At 36.2% G+C, this 23,504-nt stretch overlaps 2 protein-coding genes across 2 annotated transcripts in view; both read left to right on the top strand.

Moving 5' to 3' along the window:
• LOC309620156 (nuclear pore glycoprotein p62-like) overlaps positions 1-18,685 on the top strand; it is a gene marked incomplete at its 5' end in the record, with an annotated part of 78,548 nt that extends 59,863 nt beyond the window's left edge. Inside the window, one exon of the mRNA XM_082376220.1 lies at positions 17,766-18,685. Within this exon, the coding sequence (XP_082232346.1) occupies positions 17,766-17,857 (92 nt within the window). The 3' untranslated portion in view covers positions 17,858-18,685. The remainder of the gene's footprint in view (positions 1-17,765) is intronic.
• Positions 18,686-19,717: 1,032 nt separating this feature from the next.
• RBM41 (RNA binding motif protein 41) overlaps positions 19,718-23,504 on the top strand; it is a 68,112-nt gene continuing 64,325 nt past the window's right edge. The window contains exon 1 of the mRNA XM_082377281.1: positions 19,718-23,498. Within this exon, the coding sequence (XP_082233407.1) occupies positions 23,326-23,498 (173 nt within the window). The 5' untranslated portion in view covers positions 19,718-23,325. The remainder of the gene's footprint in view (positions 23,499-23,504) is intronic.

The raw sequence follows: 23,504 nt of genomic DNA, 5'->3' as shown, positions 1-23,504 counted from the left end.
TCTATGAGGCCACCATCACCCTGATACCAAAACCAGGCAAAGATAGTACAAAAAAAAATTACAGACCAATATCACTGATGAACACAGTTGCAAAAATCCTCAACAAAATACTAGCAAACAGAATCCAACAACACATTAAACGTATCATACACCACGATCAAGTGGGATTTATCCCAGGGATGCAAGGATTCTTCAATATATGCAAATCAATCAATGTGATACACCATATTAACAAATTGAAGAATAAAAGCCATATGATCATCTCAATAGATGCAGAAAAAGCTTTTGACAAAATTCAACACCCATTTATGATAAAAACTCTCCAGAAAGTGGGCATAGAGGGAACCTACCCCAACATAATAAAGGCCATATACGACAAACCCATAGCAAACATCATTCTCAATGGTGAAAAACTGGAAGCATTTCCTCTAAGATCAGGAACGAGACAAGGATGTCCACTCTCACCACTATTATTCAACATAGTTTTGGAAGTCCTAGCCACGGCAATCAGAAAAGAAAAAGAAATAAAAGGAATACAAATTGGAAAAGAAGAAGTAAAAGTGCCAGTGTTTGCAGATGACATGATACTATACATAGAGAATCCTGAAAATGCCCCTAGAAAACCACTAGAGCTAATCAATGAATTTGGTAAAGTTGCATGATACAAAATTAATGCACAGAAATCTCTTGCATTCCTATACACTAATGATGAAAAATCTAAAAGAGAAATTAAGGAAACACTCCCATTTACCATTGCAACAAAAGGATAAAATACCTAGGAATAAACCTACCTAGGGAAACAAAAGACCTGTACTCAGAAAACTATAAGACACTGATGAAAGAAAGATGACACCAACAGATGGAGAGATATACCATGTTCTTGGATTGGAAGAATCAATATTGTGAAAATGACTATACTACCCAAGGAATCTACAGATTCAATGCAATCCCTATCAAATTACCAATGGCATTTTTTTGGAACTAGAACAAATCATCTTAAAATTTGTATGGAGACACAAAAGACCCAGAATAGCCAAAGCAGTCTTGAGGGAAAAAAACGGAGCTGGAGGAATCAGGCTCCCTGACTTCAGACTATACTACAAAGCTACAGTAATCAAGACAATATGGTACTGGCACAAAAACAGAAACATAGATCAGTGGAACAAGATAGAAAGCCCAGAGATAAACCCACGCACCTATGGTCAGCTAATCTATGACAAAGGAGGCAAAGATATACAATGGAGAAAAGACAGTCTCTTCAATAAGTGGTGCTGGGAAAACTGGACAGCTACATGTAAAAGAATGAAATTAGAACACTCCCTAACACCATACACAAAAATAAACTCAAAATGGATTCGAGAGCTAAATGTAAGACCGGACACTATAAAACTCTTAGAGGAAAACATAGGAAGAACACTCTTTGACATAAATCACAGCAAGATCTTTTTTGATCCACCTCCTAGAGTAATGGAAATAAAAACAAAAATAAACAAATGGGACCTAATGAAACTTCAAAGCTTTTGCACAGCAAAGGAAACCATAAACAAGACGAAAAGGCAACCCTCAGAATGGGAGAAAATATTTGCAAATGAATTAACGGACAAAGGATTAATCTCCAAAATATATAAACAGCTCACTCAGCTCACTATTAAAGAAACAAACAACCCAATCCAATAATGGGCAGAAGACCTAAATAGACATTTCTCCAAAGAAGACATACAGATGACCAAGAAGCACATGAAAAGATGCTCAACATCACTAATTATTAGAGAAATGCAAATCAAAACTACAATGAGGTATCACCTCACACCAGTTAGAATGGGCATCATCAGAAAATCTACAAACAAATGCTGGAGAGGGTGTGGAGAAAAGGGAACCCTCTTGCACTGTTGGTGGGAATGTAAATTGATACAGCCACTATGGGGAACAATATGGAGGTTCCTTAAAAAACTAAAAATAGAATTACCATATGATCCAGCAATCCCACTACTGGGCGTATACCCAGAGAAAACCATAATTCAGAAAAACACATGCACCCCAATGTTCATTGCAGCACTATTTACAATAGCCAGGTCATGGAAGCAACCTAAATGCCCATCGACAGATGAATGGATAAAGAAGTTGTGGTGCATATATACAGTGGAATATTACTCAGCCATAGAAAGGAATGAAATTGAGTCATTTGTAGAGACGTGGATGGATCTAGAGACTGTCATACAGAGTGAAGTAAGTCAGAAAGAGAAAAAGAAATATCGTATACTAACGCATGTATGTGGAACCTAGAAAAATGGTACAGATGAGCCAGTTTGCAGGGCAGAAGTTGAGACACAGATGTAGAGAACAGACATATGGACACCAAGGGGGGAAAACTGCAGTGGGGTGGGGATGGTGGTGTGATGAATTGGGCGATTGGGGTTGACATGTATACACTGATGTGTATAAAACTGATGACTAATAAGAACCTGCAGTATAAAAAAACAAACAAACAAAACAACTAATACTAAACTTTCATTGGGTTATTTCTATGGAAATATATTAATATAAATGTTTCAGACATTAAAAAAAATGATTTTAAAGCCAAAATCTCTATCTTGGAAGGTTTCTGGGAAATATTTTTATGATTTGATATCTTTATTGACAGTACAAATTTTTTTCTGCTATAAAACATAACTGTTATGCTATGTACTTAACTTAAAAATCAGCTTATCTTTAAAAGTGATTTGAAAATCATACACTATGGTTTATATATGTTAAAATATTACACTGTCCAATCAACTTTTCAATATCTATGAGTAAACAGAGAACCAGGCCCCTTTCTTCCTCTAACCTATGTAGAACTGACTGATGGAACCAAACTAGGAAGAGATAAGTTTAAGAGTATTGAATTAAGGGAGTGTCTGAACATGTACTGCTATTGACCAGTTTTTAAATTTGATATTTATCCATTTTTTAACATTTTCTATGCCTCTTTTCCTCATGATTAATATAGCTGAGTTAATAGTAACTATAGTCAAATACTAGTTCCCTCTCTTGTCTTTCCCTTTATACAAATTTACGGCATTATTTCGAGGTTGGCTTGATGGCAACGCTGCAGTCACACATCTGTCTTCTCAGTTGGCAGTCATTGAAATTGCAGCAACTCCAGCTCTGCTGGGACCACTTATGACAGAGTTGGCAGTCAATCTGAGCCAATTTGTTATTCATTTTAAATATATGGAGCTACTTCTTTTAGAGGAGGGAGGTAGGACTGAAGGGTAGGCGTTTTTTGTTTCTTCATATACCAAACCTTGTCATGTCTGTTAATATTTATCAAACACCATAATAAAGGGATGGGCAGTGGAAAATCTTATGCAAGTCATTATTTGAAAGTTCCTTGAGTATTTTCATGGCATTTGTTTCTTTCATGAAGTGTCCCAAAGCTTCATGACTAAAATTTATTTCATCCATAATCATTGCAGTCTCCTATGGGTTAGAACCCCATGATTATTTAATAGCTGCTCACAACATTTAGACTGCTATTTATGGCAGAAGGAGAAGAATCTTCAGAGTAACTAAAAATGCCATAAGGAATTTTGTGATATTTCTACAATATAGTTCTATTAGCAGTGGTCTGTGAACACCTTATTTATTTTTGGCATAAAACATACTTAGTCGTCTAGCGTGACTCTACTAACTTGCATAAAACGCCTTCAGGATCATTTTAGAGAAGCAGCTTTTTGTGATATGTCATAATCATACTTCATTTTTACCCAATGTTAATATTTATTGTTTGAGGGATTCTTTTAAATTAGATTTTTCAGGGCTGGGCATGTTGTTATCTTTTTTAAAAAAATTGAGGTATATTTGACATATAGCATTATATTAGTTTCAGGTGCACAGCATGATTCAATATTTGTATATATTGCCAAACTATCACCACAATAAGCCTAGTCAACATCCATCACCTTACACAGATAGAAAAAAAAATTGTTTTTCTTGCAGTGAGAACTTTTAAGATCTACTCTCTTAGCAACTTTCAAATATGCAATACAGTATTATTAACTATAGTTACCATGCTGTATTTTTTAAGAAGCTTTGGTCCAGATAAGAAATGCTTTAAAAAATTTTTTTTATTAATTACTTTCAGCCCTCTCATATCTGAAGAGTATCTAATGCCGAGATGCCAAAAGATGCCTTTGGATTCCAATCAAAGTGTCTTCTTCCTAGTTCATCTTCTAGAATAGAATCTGATTTACTGATTGAGCTGGTTTCTTTTACCTCTTCTTTTTCTGAAATTCTTTGGGAAATCTTGGTGACATTGGTTGATCGATGAGGTCATCTCTTATGTTCTGGAGTATAATGTTCCACTTTAGATACTTGAGAGGCAAATGCTCTTGATCTGTCAGAGATGTGGCAACAACACAAAGACTCACTTTAAAGGTCTGTTAAGCTCAACAGAGACAGGTACTTACTTGCTTCTTCCCATTGCAGTTAACTGAAAGGTATTTTATTTCTTTCCATTGTTTAATGAGCTACCTGCTCATCTCTGCTCCTCTTTACAGACAAAATAGATTTATTGTCACACCATTGTTCCTTAATTCTAAAGAATTTCTTGTAGGTTAGATTAGGATACTGAGATTAAAAATGATCAAGACTTCAGCTTCTGTTAGGAAAGAGTGCATGATGGTTAACATTCTCAGAGCTTCTCTTACCAAACTTCCTTTCTACATGTAAATCCAGATTTGAAATCCACTCAATACATCTGCAAAATTAGATTTCTCACTAATCCTCCTTATGTACATTTTGTGCCCAAGTGAATTTCCTCAAACTGGAGTCTCCCCAGATGAATTATATGTAACATGATTTAAATCACTCCCAAATAGCAGAATTTATATTGTTTGTGAGATATACAGATTTTTCTCCAAAGCAATTTTCTTCCTGTTAGTGACTAAAAACTATAAATATACTGAAGCCTTGCTATAATGCAGTTTAGGGGCCCATGCTCTATGGCTACCTCATAGATAAAGTGGCCTGATAGTATTTCACCAATGAAATCTCCCCAGTTGGGATTCAGATAGGCCTGTCTTATTTTGAGCACTTCAGTGTTTGAAGGGACAACAAACAGTGTTATGCTGTGGTGCCAGATAGTACTTTTTATTTAAAAATTTCCCAGCATTTGACAAACAGATGCACTGTAACAGAAAAAGCGCTCTTAGATGGGCGTCTAAAGATATGAGTCCTAGTGTCAATTTTCATTAGTTTTGGCCTTTGGGAAGCCACTGAACCTTCTTGAGTTTTTAGTTATTCTCTTCATCCTAGGATATTGTGGAAATCAAATAAGGTAATATGCATAGGCATTTTGAAAACTCAAGTGCTGTATAATGGAAAGTGTTATTTTAGATACAAGTCAAAACCAGAGAGTAGTGACTTTCAATACAAAGCACCTACTATGTGCCAAGTGCTGTGTTAATCAGCGTAGGAGGTGTAAACGTCAATGGCATGCACTTCTGCCTCGAAAAGGTTCAAAGTGCATGTGTAGGGAGCAGTAAAGAAAGAGAAACCTATCTTTAGTTGATTCCCTAGAAGAGCTAGAATTTGAAATGAGACTTGAATAGTCAGTAACATTTCAACAGGATGACTGTCTGAGGACGACTTCAAATGCAATAATTCTACTATCTTGTCCCCCTCCTGCCCCTGCCTCCAAGAACTCATGATACCTTCACCATCTTTTATTTTTATTCCTTTCCTTTAAATGTATTTCTTATTAATTTTGTGTGAAGGGTAGTGCTATGTACAAGCAGAGTGTCTTGTCATCACCAACTTTTTTTTTTAACATCTTTATTGGAGTAAAATTGCTTTACAATGTTGTGTTAGTTTCTGCTGTATAACAAAGTGAATCGGCTATATGTATACATATATCACCATATCTCCTCCCTCTTGCATCTCCCTCTGACCCTCCCTATCCTACCCCTCTAGGTGGTCACAAAGCACCAAGCTGATCTCCCTGGGCTATGCAGCTGCTTCCCACTAGCTACCTATTTTACATTTGGCAGTGTATATATGTCCATGCCACTCTCTCACTTCGTCCCAGCTTACCCTTCCCCCTCCCCATGTTCTCAAGTCCATTCTCTACGTCTGCATCTTTATTCCTGTCCTGCCCCTAAGTTCATCAGAACCATTTTTTTTTTAGATTCCATATATATGTGTTAGGATATGGTATTTGTTTTTCTCTTTCTGACTTACTTCACTCTGTATGACAGACTCTAGGTCCATCCACCTCACTACAAATAACTCAATTTCATTTCTTTTTATGGCTGAGTAATATTCCATTGCATATATGTGCCACATGTTCTTTATCCATTCATCTGTCGATGGACACTTAGGTTGTTTCCATTACCTGGCTATTGTAAATAGTGCTGCAGTGAATATTGGGGTGCATGACTCTTTTTAAATTATGGTTTTCTCAAGGTATATGCCCAGTAGTGGGATTGCTGGGTCATATGGTAGTTCTATTTTTAGTTTTTTAAGGAACCTCTATACTGTTCTCCATAGTGGCTGTATCAATTTACATTCCCACGAACAGTGCAAGAGGGTTCCCTTTTCTCCTCGCCCTCTCCAGCATTTATTGTTTGTAGATTTTTTTGATGATGGCTATTCTGACTGGTGTGAGGTGATACCTCATTGTAGTTTTGAATTGCATTTCTCTAATGATTAGTAATGTTGAGCATCCTTTCATATGTTTGTTAGCAATCTGTGTATCTTCTTCGGAGAAATGTCTGTTTAGATCCTCTGCCCATTTTGGGGTTGGGTTGTTTGTTTTTTTGATTTTGAGCTGCATGAGCTGCTTGTATATTTTGGAGATTAATCCTTTGTCAGTGGTTTCATTTGCAAATATTTTCTCCCATTCTGAGGGTTGTCTTTTCATCTTGTTTATGGTTTCCTTTGCTCTGCAAAAGCTTTGAAGTTTCATTAGGTCCCATTTGTTTATATTTCCATTTCTCTAGGGGGTGGGTCAAAAAGGATCTTGCTGTGATTTATGTCAAAGAGTATTCTTCCTGTTTTCCTCTAACAGTTTTATAGTGTCTGGCCTTACATTTAGGTCTTTAATCCATTTTAAGTTTATTTTTTATTTTTATTTTTTTAATCAGTCATCAATTTTATACACATCAGTGTATACATGTCAATCCCAATCGCCCAATTCAGCACACCACCATCCCCACCCCACCGCGGTTTTCCCCCCTTGGTGTCCATACGTTTGTTCTCTACATCTGTGTCTCAACTTCTGCCCTGCAAACCGGTTCATCTGTACCATTTTTCTAGGTTCTACATACATGCGTCAATATATGATATTTGTTTTTCTCTTTCTGACTTACTTCAATCTGTATGACAGTGTCTAGATCCATCCACGTCTCAACAAATGACTCAATTTCGTTTCTTTTTATGGCTGAGTAACATTCCATTGTATATATGTACCACAACTTCTTTATCCATTGATCTTTCACTGGGCATTTAGGTTGCTTCCATGACCTGGCTATTGTAAATAGTGCTGCAATGAACATTGGGGTGCATGTGTCTTTTTGAATTACGGTTTTCTCTGGGTATATGCCCAGTAGTGGGATTTCTGGATCATATGGTAATTCTATTTTTAGTTTTTTAAGGAACCTCCGTATTGTTCCCCATAGTGGCTGTATCAATTTACATTCCCACCAACAGTGCAAGAGGGTTCCCTTTTCTCCACACCCTCTCCAGCATTTGTTGTTTTGTAGATTTTCTGATGATGTCCATTCTAACTGGTGTGAGGTGGTACCTCATTGTAGCTTTGATTTGCATTTCTCTAATAATTAGTGATGTTGAGCATCTTTTCATGTGCTTCTTGGCCATCTGTCATTTTCAGTTTATTTTTGTGTATGGTGTGAGGAAGTGTTCTAAATTCATTCTTTTACATGTAGTTGTCCAGTTTTCCCAACACCACTTATTGAAGGGGCTGTCTTTTCTCCATTGTATATTCTTGCCTCCTTTATCAAAAATAAGGTGACCATAGGTGCGTGGGTTTATCTCTGGGCTTTCTATCCTGTCCCATTGATCTATATTTCTGTTTCTGTGCCAGTACCGTACTGTCTTGATGACTGTAGCTTTGTAGTATAGTCTGAAGTCCAGGAGTCTGATTCCTCCAGCTCCATTTTTCTTTCTCAAGATTGCTTTGGCTATTCGGGGTCTTCTGTGTTTCCATACAAATTGTAAAATTTTTTCTTCTAGTTCTGTGAAAAATGCCATTGGTAGTTTGATAGGGATTGCACTGAATCTGTAGATTGCTTTGGGTGGTATAGTCATTTTCACAATATTGATTCTTCCAATCCAAGAACATGGTATATCTCTCCATCTGTTTGTATCATCTTTAATTTCTTTCATCAGTGTCTTATAGTTTTCTGCATCCAGGTCTTTTGTCTCCTTAGGTAGGTTTATTCCTAGGTATTTTATTCTTTTTGTTGCAATGGTAAATGGGAGTGTTTCCTTAATTTCTCTTTCAGATTTTTCATCATTAGTGTGTAGGAATGCAAGAGATTTCTGTGCATTAGTTTTGTATCCTGCTACTTTACCAAATTCATTGATTAGCTCTAGTAGTTTTCTGGTAGCAGCTCTAGGATTCTCTCTATATAGTATCACGTCATCTGCAAACAGTGACAGTTTTACCTCTTCTTTTCCAATTTGCATTCCTTTTATTTCTTTTTCTTCTAAAACTTCCAAAACTGTGTTGAATAATAGTGGTGAGAGTGGGCAACCTTGTCTTGTTCCTGATCTTAGTGGAAATGGTTTCAGTTTTTCACCACTGAGAACAATGTTGGCTGTGGGTTTGTCATATATGGCCTTCATTATGTTGAGGTAAGTTCCCTCTGTGCCTACTTTCTGGAGAGATTTTATCATGAATGGGTGTTGAATTTTGTCGAAAGTTTTTTCTGCATCTATAGAGATTATCATATGGTTTTTACCCTTCAATTTGTTAATATGGTGTATCACATTGATTGACTTGCATATATTGAAGAATCCTTGCATTCCTGGGATAAACCCCACTTGATCATGGTGTATGATCCTTTTAATGTGCTGTTGGATTCTGTTTGCTATTTTGTATTTTGTATTTTGTTGAGGATTATGGCATCTGTGTTCATCAGTGATATTGGCCTGTAGTTTTCTTTCTTTGTGACATCTTTGTCTGGTTTTGGTATCAGGGTGATGGTAGCCTCGTAGAATGTGTTTGGGAGTGTTCCTTCCTCTGCTGTATTTTGGAAGAGTTTGAGAAGGATAGGTGTTAGCTCTTCTCTAAATATTTGGTAGAATTCGCCTATGAAGCCATCTGATCCTGGGCTTTTGTTTGTTGGAATATTTTTAATCACAGTCTCAATTTCAGTGCTTGTGGTTGGTCTGTTTATATTTTCTATTTCTTCCTGGTTCAGCTTCGGAAGGTTGTTCTTTTCTAAGAATTTGTCCATTTCTTCCAGGTTGTCCATTTTATTGGCATAGAGTTACTTGTAGTAATCTGTCATGGTCCTTCGTATTTCTGCAGTGTCGGTTGTTACTTCTCCTTTTTCATTTCTAATTCTACTGATTTGAGTCTTCTCCCTTTTTTTCTTGATGAGTCTGGCTAATGATTTATCAATTTTGTTTATCTTCTCAGAGAAGCAGCTTTAGTTTTATTGATCTTTGCTATTGTTTCCTTCATTTCTTTTTCATTTTTTTCTGAGCTGATCTTTATGATTTCTTTCCTTCTGCTAACTTTGGGGGTTTTTTCGTTCTTCTTTCTCTGATTGCTTTAGATGTAAGGTTAAGTTGTTTATTTGAGATGTTTCTTGTTTCTTGAGGTAGGATTGTATTGCTATAAACTTCCCTCTTAGAATTGCTTTTGCTGCATCCCATAGGTTTTGTGTCATCATGTTTTCATTGTCATTTGTTTCTAGGTATTTTTTAATTTCCTCTTTGATTTCTTCAGTGATCTCTTGGCTATTTAGTAGCTTATTGTTTAGCCTCCATGTGTTTGTATTTTTTACATTTTTTTCCTATAATTGATATCTAGTCTCATAGCATTGTGGTCAGAAAGATTCTTGATACGATTTCAATTTTCTTAAATTTTCTAGGGCTTGATTTATGACCCAAGATATGATCTATCCTGGAGAATGTTCTATGAGCACTTTATAAGAAAGTATATTCTGTTGTTTTTGGATGGCATGTGCTATAAATATCAATTAAGTCCATCCTGTTTAATGTATCATTTAAAGTTTGTGTTTCCTTATTTATTTTCATTTTGGTTGATCTGTCCATTGGTGAAAGTGGGGTGTTAAAGTCCCCTACTATGATTGTTTTACTGTCGATTTCCCCTTTTAAGGCTCTTAGCATTTGCCTTATATATTGAGGTGCTCCTTTGCTGGGTGCATAAATATTTACAATTGTTCTATCTTCTTCTTGGATTGATCCTTTGATCATTATGTAGTGTCCTTCTTTATCTCTTGTAATAGTCTTTATTTTAAAGTCTATTTTGTCTGATATGAAAATTGCTACCCTAGCTTCCTTTTGATTTCCATTTGCATGGAATATCTCTTTCCATCCCCTCACTTTCAGTCTGTCTGTGTCCCTAAGTCTGAAGTGGGTCTCTTGTAGACAGCATATATACGGTTCTTGTTGTTGTATCCATTCAGCCAGTCTATGTCTTTTGGTTGGAGCATTTAATCCATTTACTTTTAAGGTAATTATCGATATGTATGTTCCTATTACCACTTCTTAATTGTTTTGGGTTTGTTACTGTAGGTCTTTTCCTTCTCTTGTGTTTCCTGCCTAGAGAAATTCCTTTAGCATTTGTTGTAAAGCTGGTTTGGTGGTGCTGAATTCTCTTAGGTTTTGCTTGTCTGTAAAGGTTTTAATTTCTCCATCGAATATGAATGAGATCCTTGCTGGGTAGAGTAATCTTGCTTGTGGGTTTTTCCCTTTCATCACTTTAAATATGTCCTGCCACTTCCTTCTGGCTTGCAGAGTTTCTGCTGAGCTGTTAACCTTATGGGGATTCAGTTGTATGTTATTTGTTGCTTTTCCCTTGCTGCTTTTAATATTTTTTCTTTGTATTTAATTTTTGATGGTTTGATTTTTGATTAATATGTGTCTTGGTGTGTTTCTCCTTGGATTTATCCTGTTTGGGACTCTCTGCACTTCCTGGACTTGATTGACTATTTCCTTTCCCATATTAAGGAAGTTTTCAACTATAATCTCTTCAAATACTTTCTCAGACCCTTTGTTTTTCTCTTCTTCTGGGACCCCTATAATTCGAATATTGCTGCATTTAATGCTGTCCCAGAGGTCTCAGAGAGTGCCCTCAATTCTTTTTCATTCTTTTTTCTTTATTCGGCTCTGCAGTAGTTATTTCCACTATTTTTCTTCCTGGTCACGTATCTGTTCTTCTGCCTCAGTTATTCTGCTATCGATTCCTTCTAGAGAATTTTTAATTTCATTTATTGTGTTGTTCATCCTTGTTTGTTTGCTCTTTAGTTATTCTAGGTCCATGTTAAATGTTTCTTGTATTTTCTCCATTCTATTTCCAAGATTTTGGATCATCTTTACTGTCATTACTCTGAATTCTTTTTCAGGTAGACTGCCTATTTCCTCTTCATTTGTTTGGTCTGGTGGGTTTTTACCTTGCTCCCTCATCTGCTGCATTTCTCTGTCTTCTCATTTTGCTTATCTTTCTGTGTTTGGGGGTCTCCTTTTCGCAGGGTGCAAGTTCGTATTTCCTGTTGTTTTTGGTGTCTGTCCCCAGTGGGTAAGGTTGGTTCAGTGGGTTGTGTAGGCTTCCTGGTGGAGGGGACTGGTGCCTGTGTTCTGGTGGATGACGCTGGATCTTGTCTTTCTGGTGGGCAGGGATGCATCCAGTGGTGTGTTTTGGGGTGTCTGTGAACTTAGTATGATTTTAGGCAGCCTCCCTGCTAATGGGTGGGGCTGTGTTCCTCTCTTGCTAGTTGTTTGTCATGGGGCATCCAGCACTGGAGCTTGCTGGCTGTTGGGTGGAGCTGGGTCTTAGCGTTGAAGTGGAGTTCTCTGGGAGAGCTCTTGCTGAATGATATTACGTGGGGCCAGGAGGTCTCTGATGGTCCAATGTCCTGAACTCGGCTCTCCCACCTCAAAGGCTCAGGCCTGACACCAGGCCAGAGCACCAAGACCCTGTCAGCTGTGTGGCCAGGTACGTGGGAATTTTCTTGCCTTTTGGGAAGTCTGAGGTCTTCTGCCAATGTTCAGTAGGTGTTCTGTAGGCATTGTTCCACATGTAGATGTATTTTTGATTTATTTGTGGGGAGGAAGGTGATCTCCACGTCTTACTCTTCCACCATCTTGAAGGTCTCCCCCATCACCACCTTAATGTATCAGTGGTGAGATCAGGATGAGAATTCTCATGGCAGAGTGGAGAGCTTCGTATGTTTTTAGAAACACTGTTCTTCCCTTCAGATCACAGTTAGCAGTAAGAATTCAAGTATATTTATTCTGAGTGTTACTTTAGTTTCAGTAACCTGGGAATCTTCTTAAAATTACCTATGACAAGTGGGAGAACAGTGTTCTCTCTCTTTCTCTCTTTTTCCCCCTCCTTCCCTCTCTTCCTTTCTTCCTCCCTCCCTTCCCCTCTCTCCCCCTTCCTACCTCCTTCTTCCCCTTTTTGAATGAGAAATAAACCTTAATTAGGTTAAACTCCTGAGACTTCAGGGTTGCTTTTAAACAGCAGCCTAACCTAATACTGAAGTATATTCTACAGCAACTAAAACCTTAAAATCTGTCTTTGGCTTAGCAGGCATGCAACAATGAGGAAACCCATATTGGAAGCTGAAAAGATGGCCAACCATATTAAGCAGTGAGAATAAATGTTAAAACTCTTGCCTCACATAAATTGGAGGTCATATTATGTGCCTACTCAGCAGGCACTTCTACAAGAAATTGGGAATCAAAACCTTATTTGTGTGGGTTAGTTTTTTACACTAATTGAAATTTTCATTGAGGTAATTGTGGATTCACATTTAGTGTAAGGAATAATATAGGTCCTGAAGAAATAATATAGAGTCCCTATTGATAGTTTACCTAGTTCTTCCCAGTGATAGCATCTTACAAAACTGTAGTTCTGTATTGCAACTGGGGTATTAACATTGATAAAATTTGTCTTGTTCAGATTTCTACAGTTTTACTTGTGTGTGTGTGTTTGTGTGTTTAGTCATATACAATTTTATCACATGTGTAGGTTTGTATATCCACAACCATAGTAAAAATACAGAATAGTTCCATTACTACAAGAATTCCTCATATTCCCCTTTTATTGCCACACCCACCTCCCTCCTACCATATCCCCCCTACTCCCTGCCCCCTAATTCTTGGCAACCACTAATCTATTCTCCCTTTCTAAAATTTTATCATTTCAAAATACTATATAAGATGAAATCATATAGCATGTATCCTTTAGGGGTTGGCTTTTTTTCACTTAGCATAATTCCCCAGAGATTCATCTAAATTGCTATGTGTATCAGTGGTTTGATCCTTTTTGTTGCTGAGTAGTTTTGCATGGTTTAGATGTACTACAGTCTGTTTACACATTTACCTGTTGTTGTAGTACATCTTAGGTGTTTCCAGCTTTTGGCTACTTATGAGTAAAGCTTCTATAAATGTTTATGTACAGAGTCTTTTGTGAACATAAGTTTTCATTTCTCTTGGATAGATGCCCAAGAGTGCAATTGCTAGGTCATATGGTAGTTGCGTCTTTACTTTTATTTAAAAAACTGTTACACTGTTTTCCAGAGAGACTGTACCATTTTACATACCCACCAGCAATGTATGAATAATCTAATTTGTCTGCGTCCTCAACATTTGGTATTTTCACTTTTTTTTTTCATTTTAACCATTCTGATAGATGTGTAGTGAGATCACTGAAGTTTTAATTTGCATTTTCCTAATGGCTAATGATGCTGAACATCTTTTCATGTGCTTATTTGTCATGAGTATATCCTCTTTGATGAAATGTCAGTTCTTGCCTTTTGTCCATTATCTAATTGGATTTTTTTTTTACTGTTGTTTTGAGAGTTCATTATATATTCTAGATACTAGTCCTTTGCTAGCTCTGTGGTTTGCATATATTTTCTCCTACTCTGTACCTTGTCTCTTCTTAGCAGAGTTGTTCACAGGACAAAAGTTTTTAAAATTAAGTCCAGTTTATCAATTTTTCCTTTTATGGATCATGCTTTTGGTGTGAAGTCTAAGAACTTTCTGTGTAGTCCTACATACCCCCAATTTTCTCCTCTGTTTTTTCCTACAAGTTTTATTGTTTTATATTTTATATTTAAGGCTGTGATCCATTTTGAGTTAATTTTTGTATAAGATGTGAAGTTTAGATCAACGTTTTTTTTTCCTCTATGGATATCAAATTGTTTTCTGGGATCTCTATTCCGTAGATCTATATGTCTTTCCCTCCACCAATACCACACTCTCTTCATCAATGTAGCTGTATAGTAAGCCTTAATATCTTGGAGAGTAATTTCTCCCACTTTATTTTTCTCCATCAAGGTTGTTTTAGCTATTTTAATTCCTTTGCATTTCCATAAAAATTTGCTGGGATTTGATAGGAATTACATTAAATTTATAGATCAGTTTGGGGGGAAATTGACATCTTTACTGTATTGATTCTTCTCATCCATGAACATAGTATGTCTCAGTATTTATTTAGGTCTTCTTTGAGTTCTTTCATCAGCATTTTGTAATTTTCAGCACCCACATCATGTATATGTTTTGGTTTTGTCCGACTTATACCTAAGTATTTCATTTTATTTGTAGTGATTGTAAATGATATTGTGTTTTAAATTCTGATTTCCACATGTTCATTTTTAGTACATAAAAACACAATTTTTATATGTTGATCTTGTATGCCTGCTGAACTCACTTCTAGGAGTTTGGTATTTTGGGGTTTTGTTTTGTTTTGTTTTTGATTCCTCGGGATTTTCTACATAGGTAGTTACATCATCTGCAAAAAGGGACAATTTTATTTTTTCCTTCCCCATCTGTATGCTATTTATGTCTTTTTCTCACATTACACTGGCTAGAACTTCAGGACCATGTTGAATAAGAGTGGTGAGAACAAACGTCTTTGCCTTGCTTCTGAGTTTAGTCTTTCACTGGAAGTATGATTTTAGGTATAGGTTTTTTTGTAGATGCTTTTTATCAAATTGAGGTAATTCCACTCTTTTCCTGACTTTTTTTATCATTAATTTTTATTATTAATGAGTATGGATTTTGTCAAATGCTTTTTCTACATCAATTGATATAATCATATGATTTTTCTTCTTTAACTTGTTGATATGGTGAATTACATTGACGCATTTTTAAACATTGATTCAACCTTACATTTATGGAATAAATTCTACTTGGCCCTGGTTTCTAGTTCCTTTTATATGTTGGTTTGCTAGAATTTTCTTGAGGATTTTTAAGTGTTTGAGAGATTTTTTTAAATTGTTATTTTATATTGGAGTATAGTTTATTTACAATGTTGTGTTAGTTTCAGGTGTACAGCAAAGTGATTTAGTTATACACATACATATATCTATTCTTTTTCAGATTCTTTCCCATATAGGTTATTACAGCGGTTTGAGTTGATTTTTGTTCATAGTTAGAGGTAGGGGGTCAACTTCAGTTCCATGTAGATATGTAGTTGTCCCTGTATTATTTGCTGAAAAAGACTATGCTTCCCCCCATTGTATTGTCTTGGCACCTTTGTTAAAAATGAATTGACCATAAATATAAGGTTTTATTTCTGGACTTCATTTCTGTTCCATTGATCTCTATGGCTATACTATGCTAATACCATGCTGTCTCGATTACTGTAGCTTTGTAGTATGTTTTAAAATTGGGTGGTGTAATTCCTGCAATTTATTATTCTTTTTCAGATTGCTTTGGCTATTATGGGTCCTTTGTCTTTCCATGTAAATTTTAAAGCTTGTCTATTTCTACAGAAGTAGCCTTCTGGAATTTTCATAGGCACTGCATTGAATTTGTAGATCAATTTGTGGAGAATTGACATCTTAACACTATTGAGTCTTTCAATCCATGAACATGGAATATCTCTTCATTTTTTTAGATCTTCTTAAGTTTCTCTTAGCAATGATTTATAGTTTCCAGTGTACAAGTCTTATAGTTCATTTGCTAAGTTTATTCCTGAGTGTTTTAATTCTTTTTTATGCTACTGTGAATGGAGTTGTTTTATTAATTTCACTTTCATATTGTTCAGTACAATTGCTTTTTTAATAATGTCAAATGTATATGGCATATTTCTCATCAAATTTTGACTATTACTAGCATTTTACTTCTAGTATGATATATAATTTAATACGCCTGCAGGGACAATCACTGACGCATATCATGGGACCAGAACTCTGGGCAGTTAAGTGCCTAGGTGCAGTTTTTGTCCTTAAAGAGTGAAACTCCTGAAAAATGTAAAGTATGTTAATACAGAGATAGTCTTGAGAATTCAATTTGAAGCCATGACAAAATATTTATGGTAAGCCTCTCTTAATAATGCTGACTTGTGTTTCTCGACATTTCATTGATTTTTAAAAATGTTTATAAAAGTACTCTTTTGCATTTAATATGTATCAATCAGCAAATTAAGTAGTCTGTGCTTATGTTGACACTTCTGGCCTCAAGTTAATGGCTTGTTGTAGTGCTCATTTGTGTTTCTGTCACATTGAAAAATGTTATTCAGGGGGAAAAAATTGGTCCCTGCAGTTAGTTATTACAACAGAAAGGAGATGTGTTTTCCCAGACTGTTCTCCTAGCCTTTCAGTAGACAACCATCATTTAAATCACTTGTTCTTAAAAGGTGTGATCTTACGGAATGCCTATATGTCATAAGATAGAATGAGGTATTATACTTCAAAAACTGCAAAACATTGGTTCTTTTCCAATTGGCTGAAGAAAATTAAAGTATATTGTCCCACATTTTTTAGTTTTTCTCTTGTAAAGTTTTCCTTACATTTTTGGCACCAGTTATTGCTTATCAACCAGTGAACATTAGTGAATACTAAAACAAATGACCAAATTTATTTGTACACATTAACAGAAAAACTCAGATTATCACACTTACTTCAACAGCTTATTTTTACTGCAGAAAGTTACTGTTCTATATGGTGAAACTAATGGTATTTTGTGTTGTTCTGCCCCTGAGCAAATTAAGGACCACGAAGTTAAATAAATCATTAGAAAGGAACTGAAATGTGAAAATATTCAGTGTACTAATTTTCTTATAGGCAGCAAAGACCTACCAAAATCTACACATTCAATTTCATGACCATCCTGTATGACACTTTTAGGCTGTAATGAGTAAAAAGCAGTTAACACTTCTCTTCAACAAAATACAAATGTCAGGTAGACTGTTACTTCCCTGAAAGCTAGGGAGAGCAAATCAAGAACAGTCTTGTGCAATAGTTTCCAACCAGACAGAGGCATGTTTTTCTCTTCCTCTGTATTTTCTAATACTTAAAGCTATTAAAATTGACATGTATGGGACTCCCCTGGCTGTCCAGTGGTTAAGACTCCGCACTTCCACTGCAGGGGGCACAGGTTCAATCCCTGGTCGGGGAACTAAGATCCCACAAGGTGCACGGCGTGGCCAAAAAAAAAAAAAAAAATTGACACGTAAAGTTTTGTCAGTCATATGTTGAAGGGAGAATGTAAGTTACGTTCCTGGGATATTTTGTCCTCTGAGTAATGATGTGTGCCTTTTCCCCTTATAGACATGCTGCAAAGGAAGGTAGAAGAGGTACAAGTTTTCCAGCATCGTCGTTACAAGGAGCAGGAATGCAATGTCAGGATTGCTTTTGATTGAATGACCCTATCTTCAGCATGCTGTTTTTGGATTATACATTACCTACCAAGTTTGATGGTGTTTGTTAGAGTAGTATTTACAGTTAATATTTAATCTTTGGTGGCAATAAAGGCTGCATGTATTTTTTCCCCCACTTAAATATTGTGCTGTTGGGAATGATACTGTAGTTTGGCTCTTAGTATTAGCAAATCAAAACTATATCAGCTCTTCTGTCTAGAGAGCAACCTATTTGATGTTGACTCTGTGTGTGCAATTCATGGCTTACTCTGCTAGATTCCATATCTTACTGCCAGCACGCATTGTCCTTTTCACTGCAATCAGATCATAAAGAAATGTTTGCCAAAAAATAGATGCCAACCAGTCTTTACTGGGTGCCTGTTAACATTCAACGTATAGTGTTAGCTACTGTGAAGTCTCTATCCTCAAAAGAACTTACTGTCTACTTTGAGATATACTTAATGCCTGTCTGTATAAAAAAACAGTATAGACAATACAAGGAAGTGTGTTATGAAGTACAGAAAGTATGCTGTAGAAATTCAGAGAAGGGAGGAAGAGTTAGGATGGATTTGGGACTTGATTTAGGTTATTTTAAAAAGGGTATGGTTCAGGCAATTCATTTATTTTTGATGTACAGATAATCTGGTGTTTTACTTGGTTTTAGCATATGATTTATAGTTGTATATTTGTTTATTTGTTTTTCAAGAAAAAGCGTTGTTCTTAGTTTGGAAACAGTCTGATTTCTTGTGTTTCATGTTTTACCTAAGTCATAAATAAAGGCAATGCTCTGAAAAATAAAAGTATAACACTAAAATAAACAACTTAAAAGTTTTTGAGTGACTAAAGCTTAATTGCCTGTAATTCCTGAGCTGAACTTCTGTTGTACTGACTGAACATGACCATCCTGAAGGGTACATATTATGGAAAGAAAATATTTTTGAAATGAGTATTAGTGATTTACATCACCTTATGAGTAAACCAAATATCAGAACTTACATGGCCTCTTTTTTTCCTACACACACTTCTCAAAGTAGCAGCTTCTAATCGGGTAAGTTTTCATTACCTCTCAAAATTACAGAGACCATTTAACTTTATGGATGATTTCTGTAGGTAAACAGCTTTTGAGTATTATCTTGAGTAATCTTTAGTGTTTGAATACAATATTATTATCCTAGATAAAGACATTTTCCCTATTGTTTTTGGCAGTTCAACTCTTATAGTCTGTGAATACGTTAAGTTCCACATTCAGTAAAGAGAACATAGTATATAGAAGGAAATACTGGATTTATTCTTGTCCCTGCTTAATTAACTGGACAGATAATTTCATTTGGAGCATTATCTTTTGTCTATAACATGAAAGAGTTGGACCATATGAAGGTTTTCCCAACTGGAAGAAACTAGTTTTCATTTCTCACAAGTTTTTTGACTCCTTTATGTCTTTTCACTACCAGTACTTGCTTACTGTAAACTTCCTCAGTAAAATGAAGAAAGAGGAGGCTACAGTACTCCTGTTGACTTTGCATTGGCAGTTCTAATATTTTTTTTCCAGGACATAAAAGAGGCATGTGATACAGAGTGAAGTAAGTCAGAAAGAGAAAAACAAATACCGTATGCTAACACATATATATGGAATCTAAAAAAAAAAAAATGGTTATGAAGAACCTAGGGGCAGGATGGGAATAAAGACGCAGACCTACTAGAGAATGGACTTGAGGACATGCGGAGGGGGAAGGGTAAGCTGGTACAAAGTGAGAGAGTGGCATGGACATATATACACTACCAAATGTAAAACCGATAGCTAGTGGGAAGCAGCTGCATAGCACAGGGACATCAGCTCCATGCTTTGTGACCACCTAGAGGGTGGGAGGGAGGGAGACACAAGGGAGAAGAGATAGATATGGGGATATATGTATATGTATAGCTGATTCACTTTGTTATAAAGCTGAAACTAACACACCATTGTAAAGCAATTATACTCCAATAAAGATGTTTAAAAAAAAAGGCTAAAAAAAAAAAAAAGAGGCATATGAATGGCAAGTGGCTTCCAGATCAATGCAGTAATACTGTGGGTTTACTGGTAGATCTCAGTGTACTATTTGGAGCCTTGGACTAAATCGTTTTTAAGGTTCCTTCTGACTCTGGTTCTAACATGTGTCTAAAACACATGGCATTGTTGAACAGATATTAATTAAAAGATCAGAAATAACCTATTCTTGCCAGTAATTTTAAGGCTACATTTATGTTAGGTACTGGAATCTTGAGACCCCTCTCCCCCACAGCCATTGGTAAAGACCAGCTAAGATATTAGCTGAAGGAGAATTCTTAAATTTGTCGTGCTGACACTTTCCCAGTGCTTATCTACTTTGTTTGTCCTCTGAAAAAGACAGCATTTATGCTATCTCATTTGGAGGATTTGAAAGACATGCACAGTTGTTTACTCTTAATATTAGATGAGTGATGCTATCCCTCTTCAAGAGAAGATTTTTGGTTTTAGCATCTTCTTTCATATCTGGAAATTATAATTGCTTCATAATGTATTCATCAGAAGTGTGCTGTGAACAAAGCACCTAAAAAGGACAAAGCCTGAAAATATGTCTATGTTAAGGAGGAACTTCTGGCTTAAACTAACCTTGTTAAATTGTCAGAAAGACAAATGCGGCATATTTTTCAGTTTGTCATAAACTCTTCTGGGGGTGAAATTGTGAAATTACCTCGTGCTAAGATCTCTGTGCCCATGAATAACATCTAGAAATCTCAAAGCTTTTAATATACTGTCTGATATCCTTTTGAAGTGGGGAGAGGATGCTGTGGGGAAATGGAATAGCTATTATTCCACAGGTAATAAATTTGGCAGAGCTAGAAATAGCCTGGTTTTCCTTCTAGTGCAATTTTCTGAATGTTTGTCCCTTGGTACCTACCACTTGGACTGGCTACAGTTATACACAGGTACATAGAGTACTTCCTTATGACTTTGCTTTGTAGTTGTAATTCCACCCCATGTATGTCTTTTTAGCCATTCATTCTCCACTCATCCCACCTAGTGGATTTGTAATGTAGTGTGTATCACTTCAGTACCAATAGAATGTATGTTTTATAGGAAGTTGTATACAAGTCTGGTGTGGTGGTCAGTGTAGTAATCTGTTCCACCCTTTGCCGCCTTCCCAGGGGACAGACACACTAGCAACTTTGGTGTATTCTTCCATTTCCTTGTTGATCAATGTGTCAATTGGACAGTTTGGTTGAGCAGCAGAATTCAGCCCACCACCATATAGGATTTACTTAATGCGGGTTATGTTATGACCCACACTTTGTTTTTGCTTAGATTCCATCCCTGTTCTGTGCCAAAACCACAAAATGGTGCATGTTAGAGCTGCATTCATTCACCTGTGTGCTTCAAGAGCACAGTCATTTGCATATGCTAGGTCTTGGATAACTCTAGTACTTTCCATGACATTCTCATCTGTTAGAAATTCTCAGGATAGGAAGTATAATGTCTTCCAGTAGCTGCTCTTTGGTCTTATCCTCTAACTTGAGTGTGGCAATACAGACAGTTTGAATAAGTCTGAACCTACTGGATAAACTTGGAATATTTGCTCATAGATGACCACGCTGCAAGTGATTTTAAAACGATTCTTTTGTATAGTACTTTATAGTCACCCTATTCTGAAGCATTATCGCCATTTTACAGATGAGGAAACTGGCCTAGACCAGTTAAAGAAACTTAATGAAACTTACATAGTCTTGTAACTTGCCAAACAAAAGTTCAAGTCCAGATTGCCTACTATGTTATATTGTCAATAACTGTGGGAACTGAGAATCCAAGCAGTGTGACCCCCCCAAACCCATGATCCTTTTCTTCTTTGGCTCTTTGTGGTATAAGAAGGGTTCTCTTTAATTAAAAAATATATTGACTAGGTAATATAATCATGTGGTTCAAAATTCAAGAAGATAAAGTGAAAAGTTTTATCCCTCACCATCCAGTTCCCTTAACCCAGAATCATTTACTTATCACTGTCTTATGTTTTCCCAGAGGTATTTTATTGCATATACTAGCAAACACATACATATATTCCTTCTTTTTTAAAAACTAAAATGGAAGCACACTATACACATCGTGCTGTACCTTGCTTTTGCACTAAATATATTTTAGAGATTGTTCAGTAGCAGTCCATAGAGAACTTTGTCGTCTTTGGGACTGCTGCATAGTTTTCCATTGAATGGATGTATAACATTCATGGATATTTAAGTTGTTTCCAATATTTTGTTATTATAAACAAGGTTGCATGACTAATTTTATATATATACAAAATTTTATAATATATATAGTTTATAAAATTGTATAACCTATAATTATATATGTACACATACAATTAATTTCTTGAGGACACATAGTATTGAGGATAACTTGAATTGTTGCTTTAAAGGAAATGTGCATTTATGATTTAAATTGTATCCTCAAGTTGCCTTCCACAGAGGTACCAATTTATGTTTCTACCAGCAGTGTATTGAGAATGCCTGTTTCCCCTCAATCTCAACAAAACAAGTGTGTTCTCAAACTTGTACATCTTTACTAATCTGGTGGGTGAAAAATGTTAATGTACTTTTAGAAAATAAACTTTATTTTTTAAGAGAAGTTTTAGATTTACAGAAAAGTTGCATAGTACAGAGTTCTGTATTCCTCCACTCAGTTTTATTTAGTGTTAACATCTTAAATAACTCTGGTATATTTGTCACAGCTAATGAACCTTATTATTAACTAAAGTGCATAGTTTATTGATATTTCTATATTTTTTACCTAGGGCCCTTTTCTGTCCCAGGATCCCACATTACATTTGGTCATCATGTCTCCTTTGATTCTTTTGGTTGTGACAGATGCTCAGACTTTCCATGTTTTTGATGACCTTGACAGTTTTGAGGAGTACACATCAGGTATTTTATAGTCAGTGTACTTTGAAATTTACATCTCACTTGTGAGATTAAACATCTTTCTTTTCATGTACTTAAGGACATTTGTATTTCCATTTCCGGGAACTAGGAGCCCATTCTCTTAACCACTGTGTTCTACCACTCTCATGATTCATCGTAATTATCAATAAAAACATTCATGGGCCTGAATACACGTGGGTTTCTGATTCTCAGGATAGGAAGTACAATGTCTTAGCCTCTGTTAGAGACAGAGGAGAACCATTTGTGCTAGTGATGTGGTCAAACTTGAGTCTGATCACTGCAGAGGATGAACCAGAGGCTCGACTGGAAACAGCAGGTAGGTGGGATTCGGGATAAGAAGCCCTTGAAAACAGAAGCAGGTTTGATAGGGACACATTCAAGGGAAATTAGAGGGGCCAGGATTTGGTGATACTGGATGAGAGAGTCAAGAAGTCAAAGGCGACTCCTAGGTTTATGAGCTGGATATTTTGGATGTTACCTTTAACCTATACAAGAAATCCAAGAGAAATACTTGACAATTTACAATGTACCGGTTGCTCAGTACGTACTCTGGGTTCCTAGCTCTGCGAGACTACAATTCCCAGAATCCTGCGCTCCACCACAATCCCCTTAGAGTCGGCCGCGCAGAGTTCTGGGACTTGAAGTCCGCGGCCTATTTACCCAAGTTAGAGCTAGGGGCCTGTGGAAACATGAAGAGGTAAGG

The sequence above is a fragment of the Balaenoptera borealis genome (genome assembly GCF_965194805.1).
Source record: "Balaenoptera borealis genome assembly, chromosome: X".
Classification (NCBI taxonomy): domain Eukaryota; kingdom Metazoa; phylum Chordata; class Mammalia; order Artiodactyla; family Balaenopteridae; genus Balaenoptera; species Balaenoptera borealis.
Note: the sequence above shows the minus strand (reverse complement) of the source record. Positions and strands in the feature narration are given on the sequence as shown.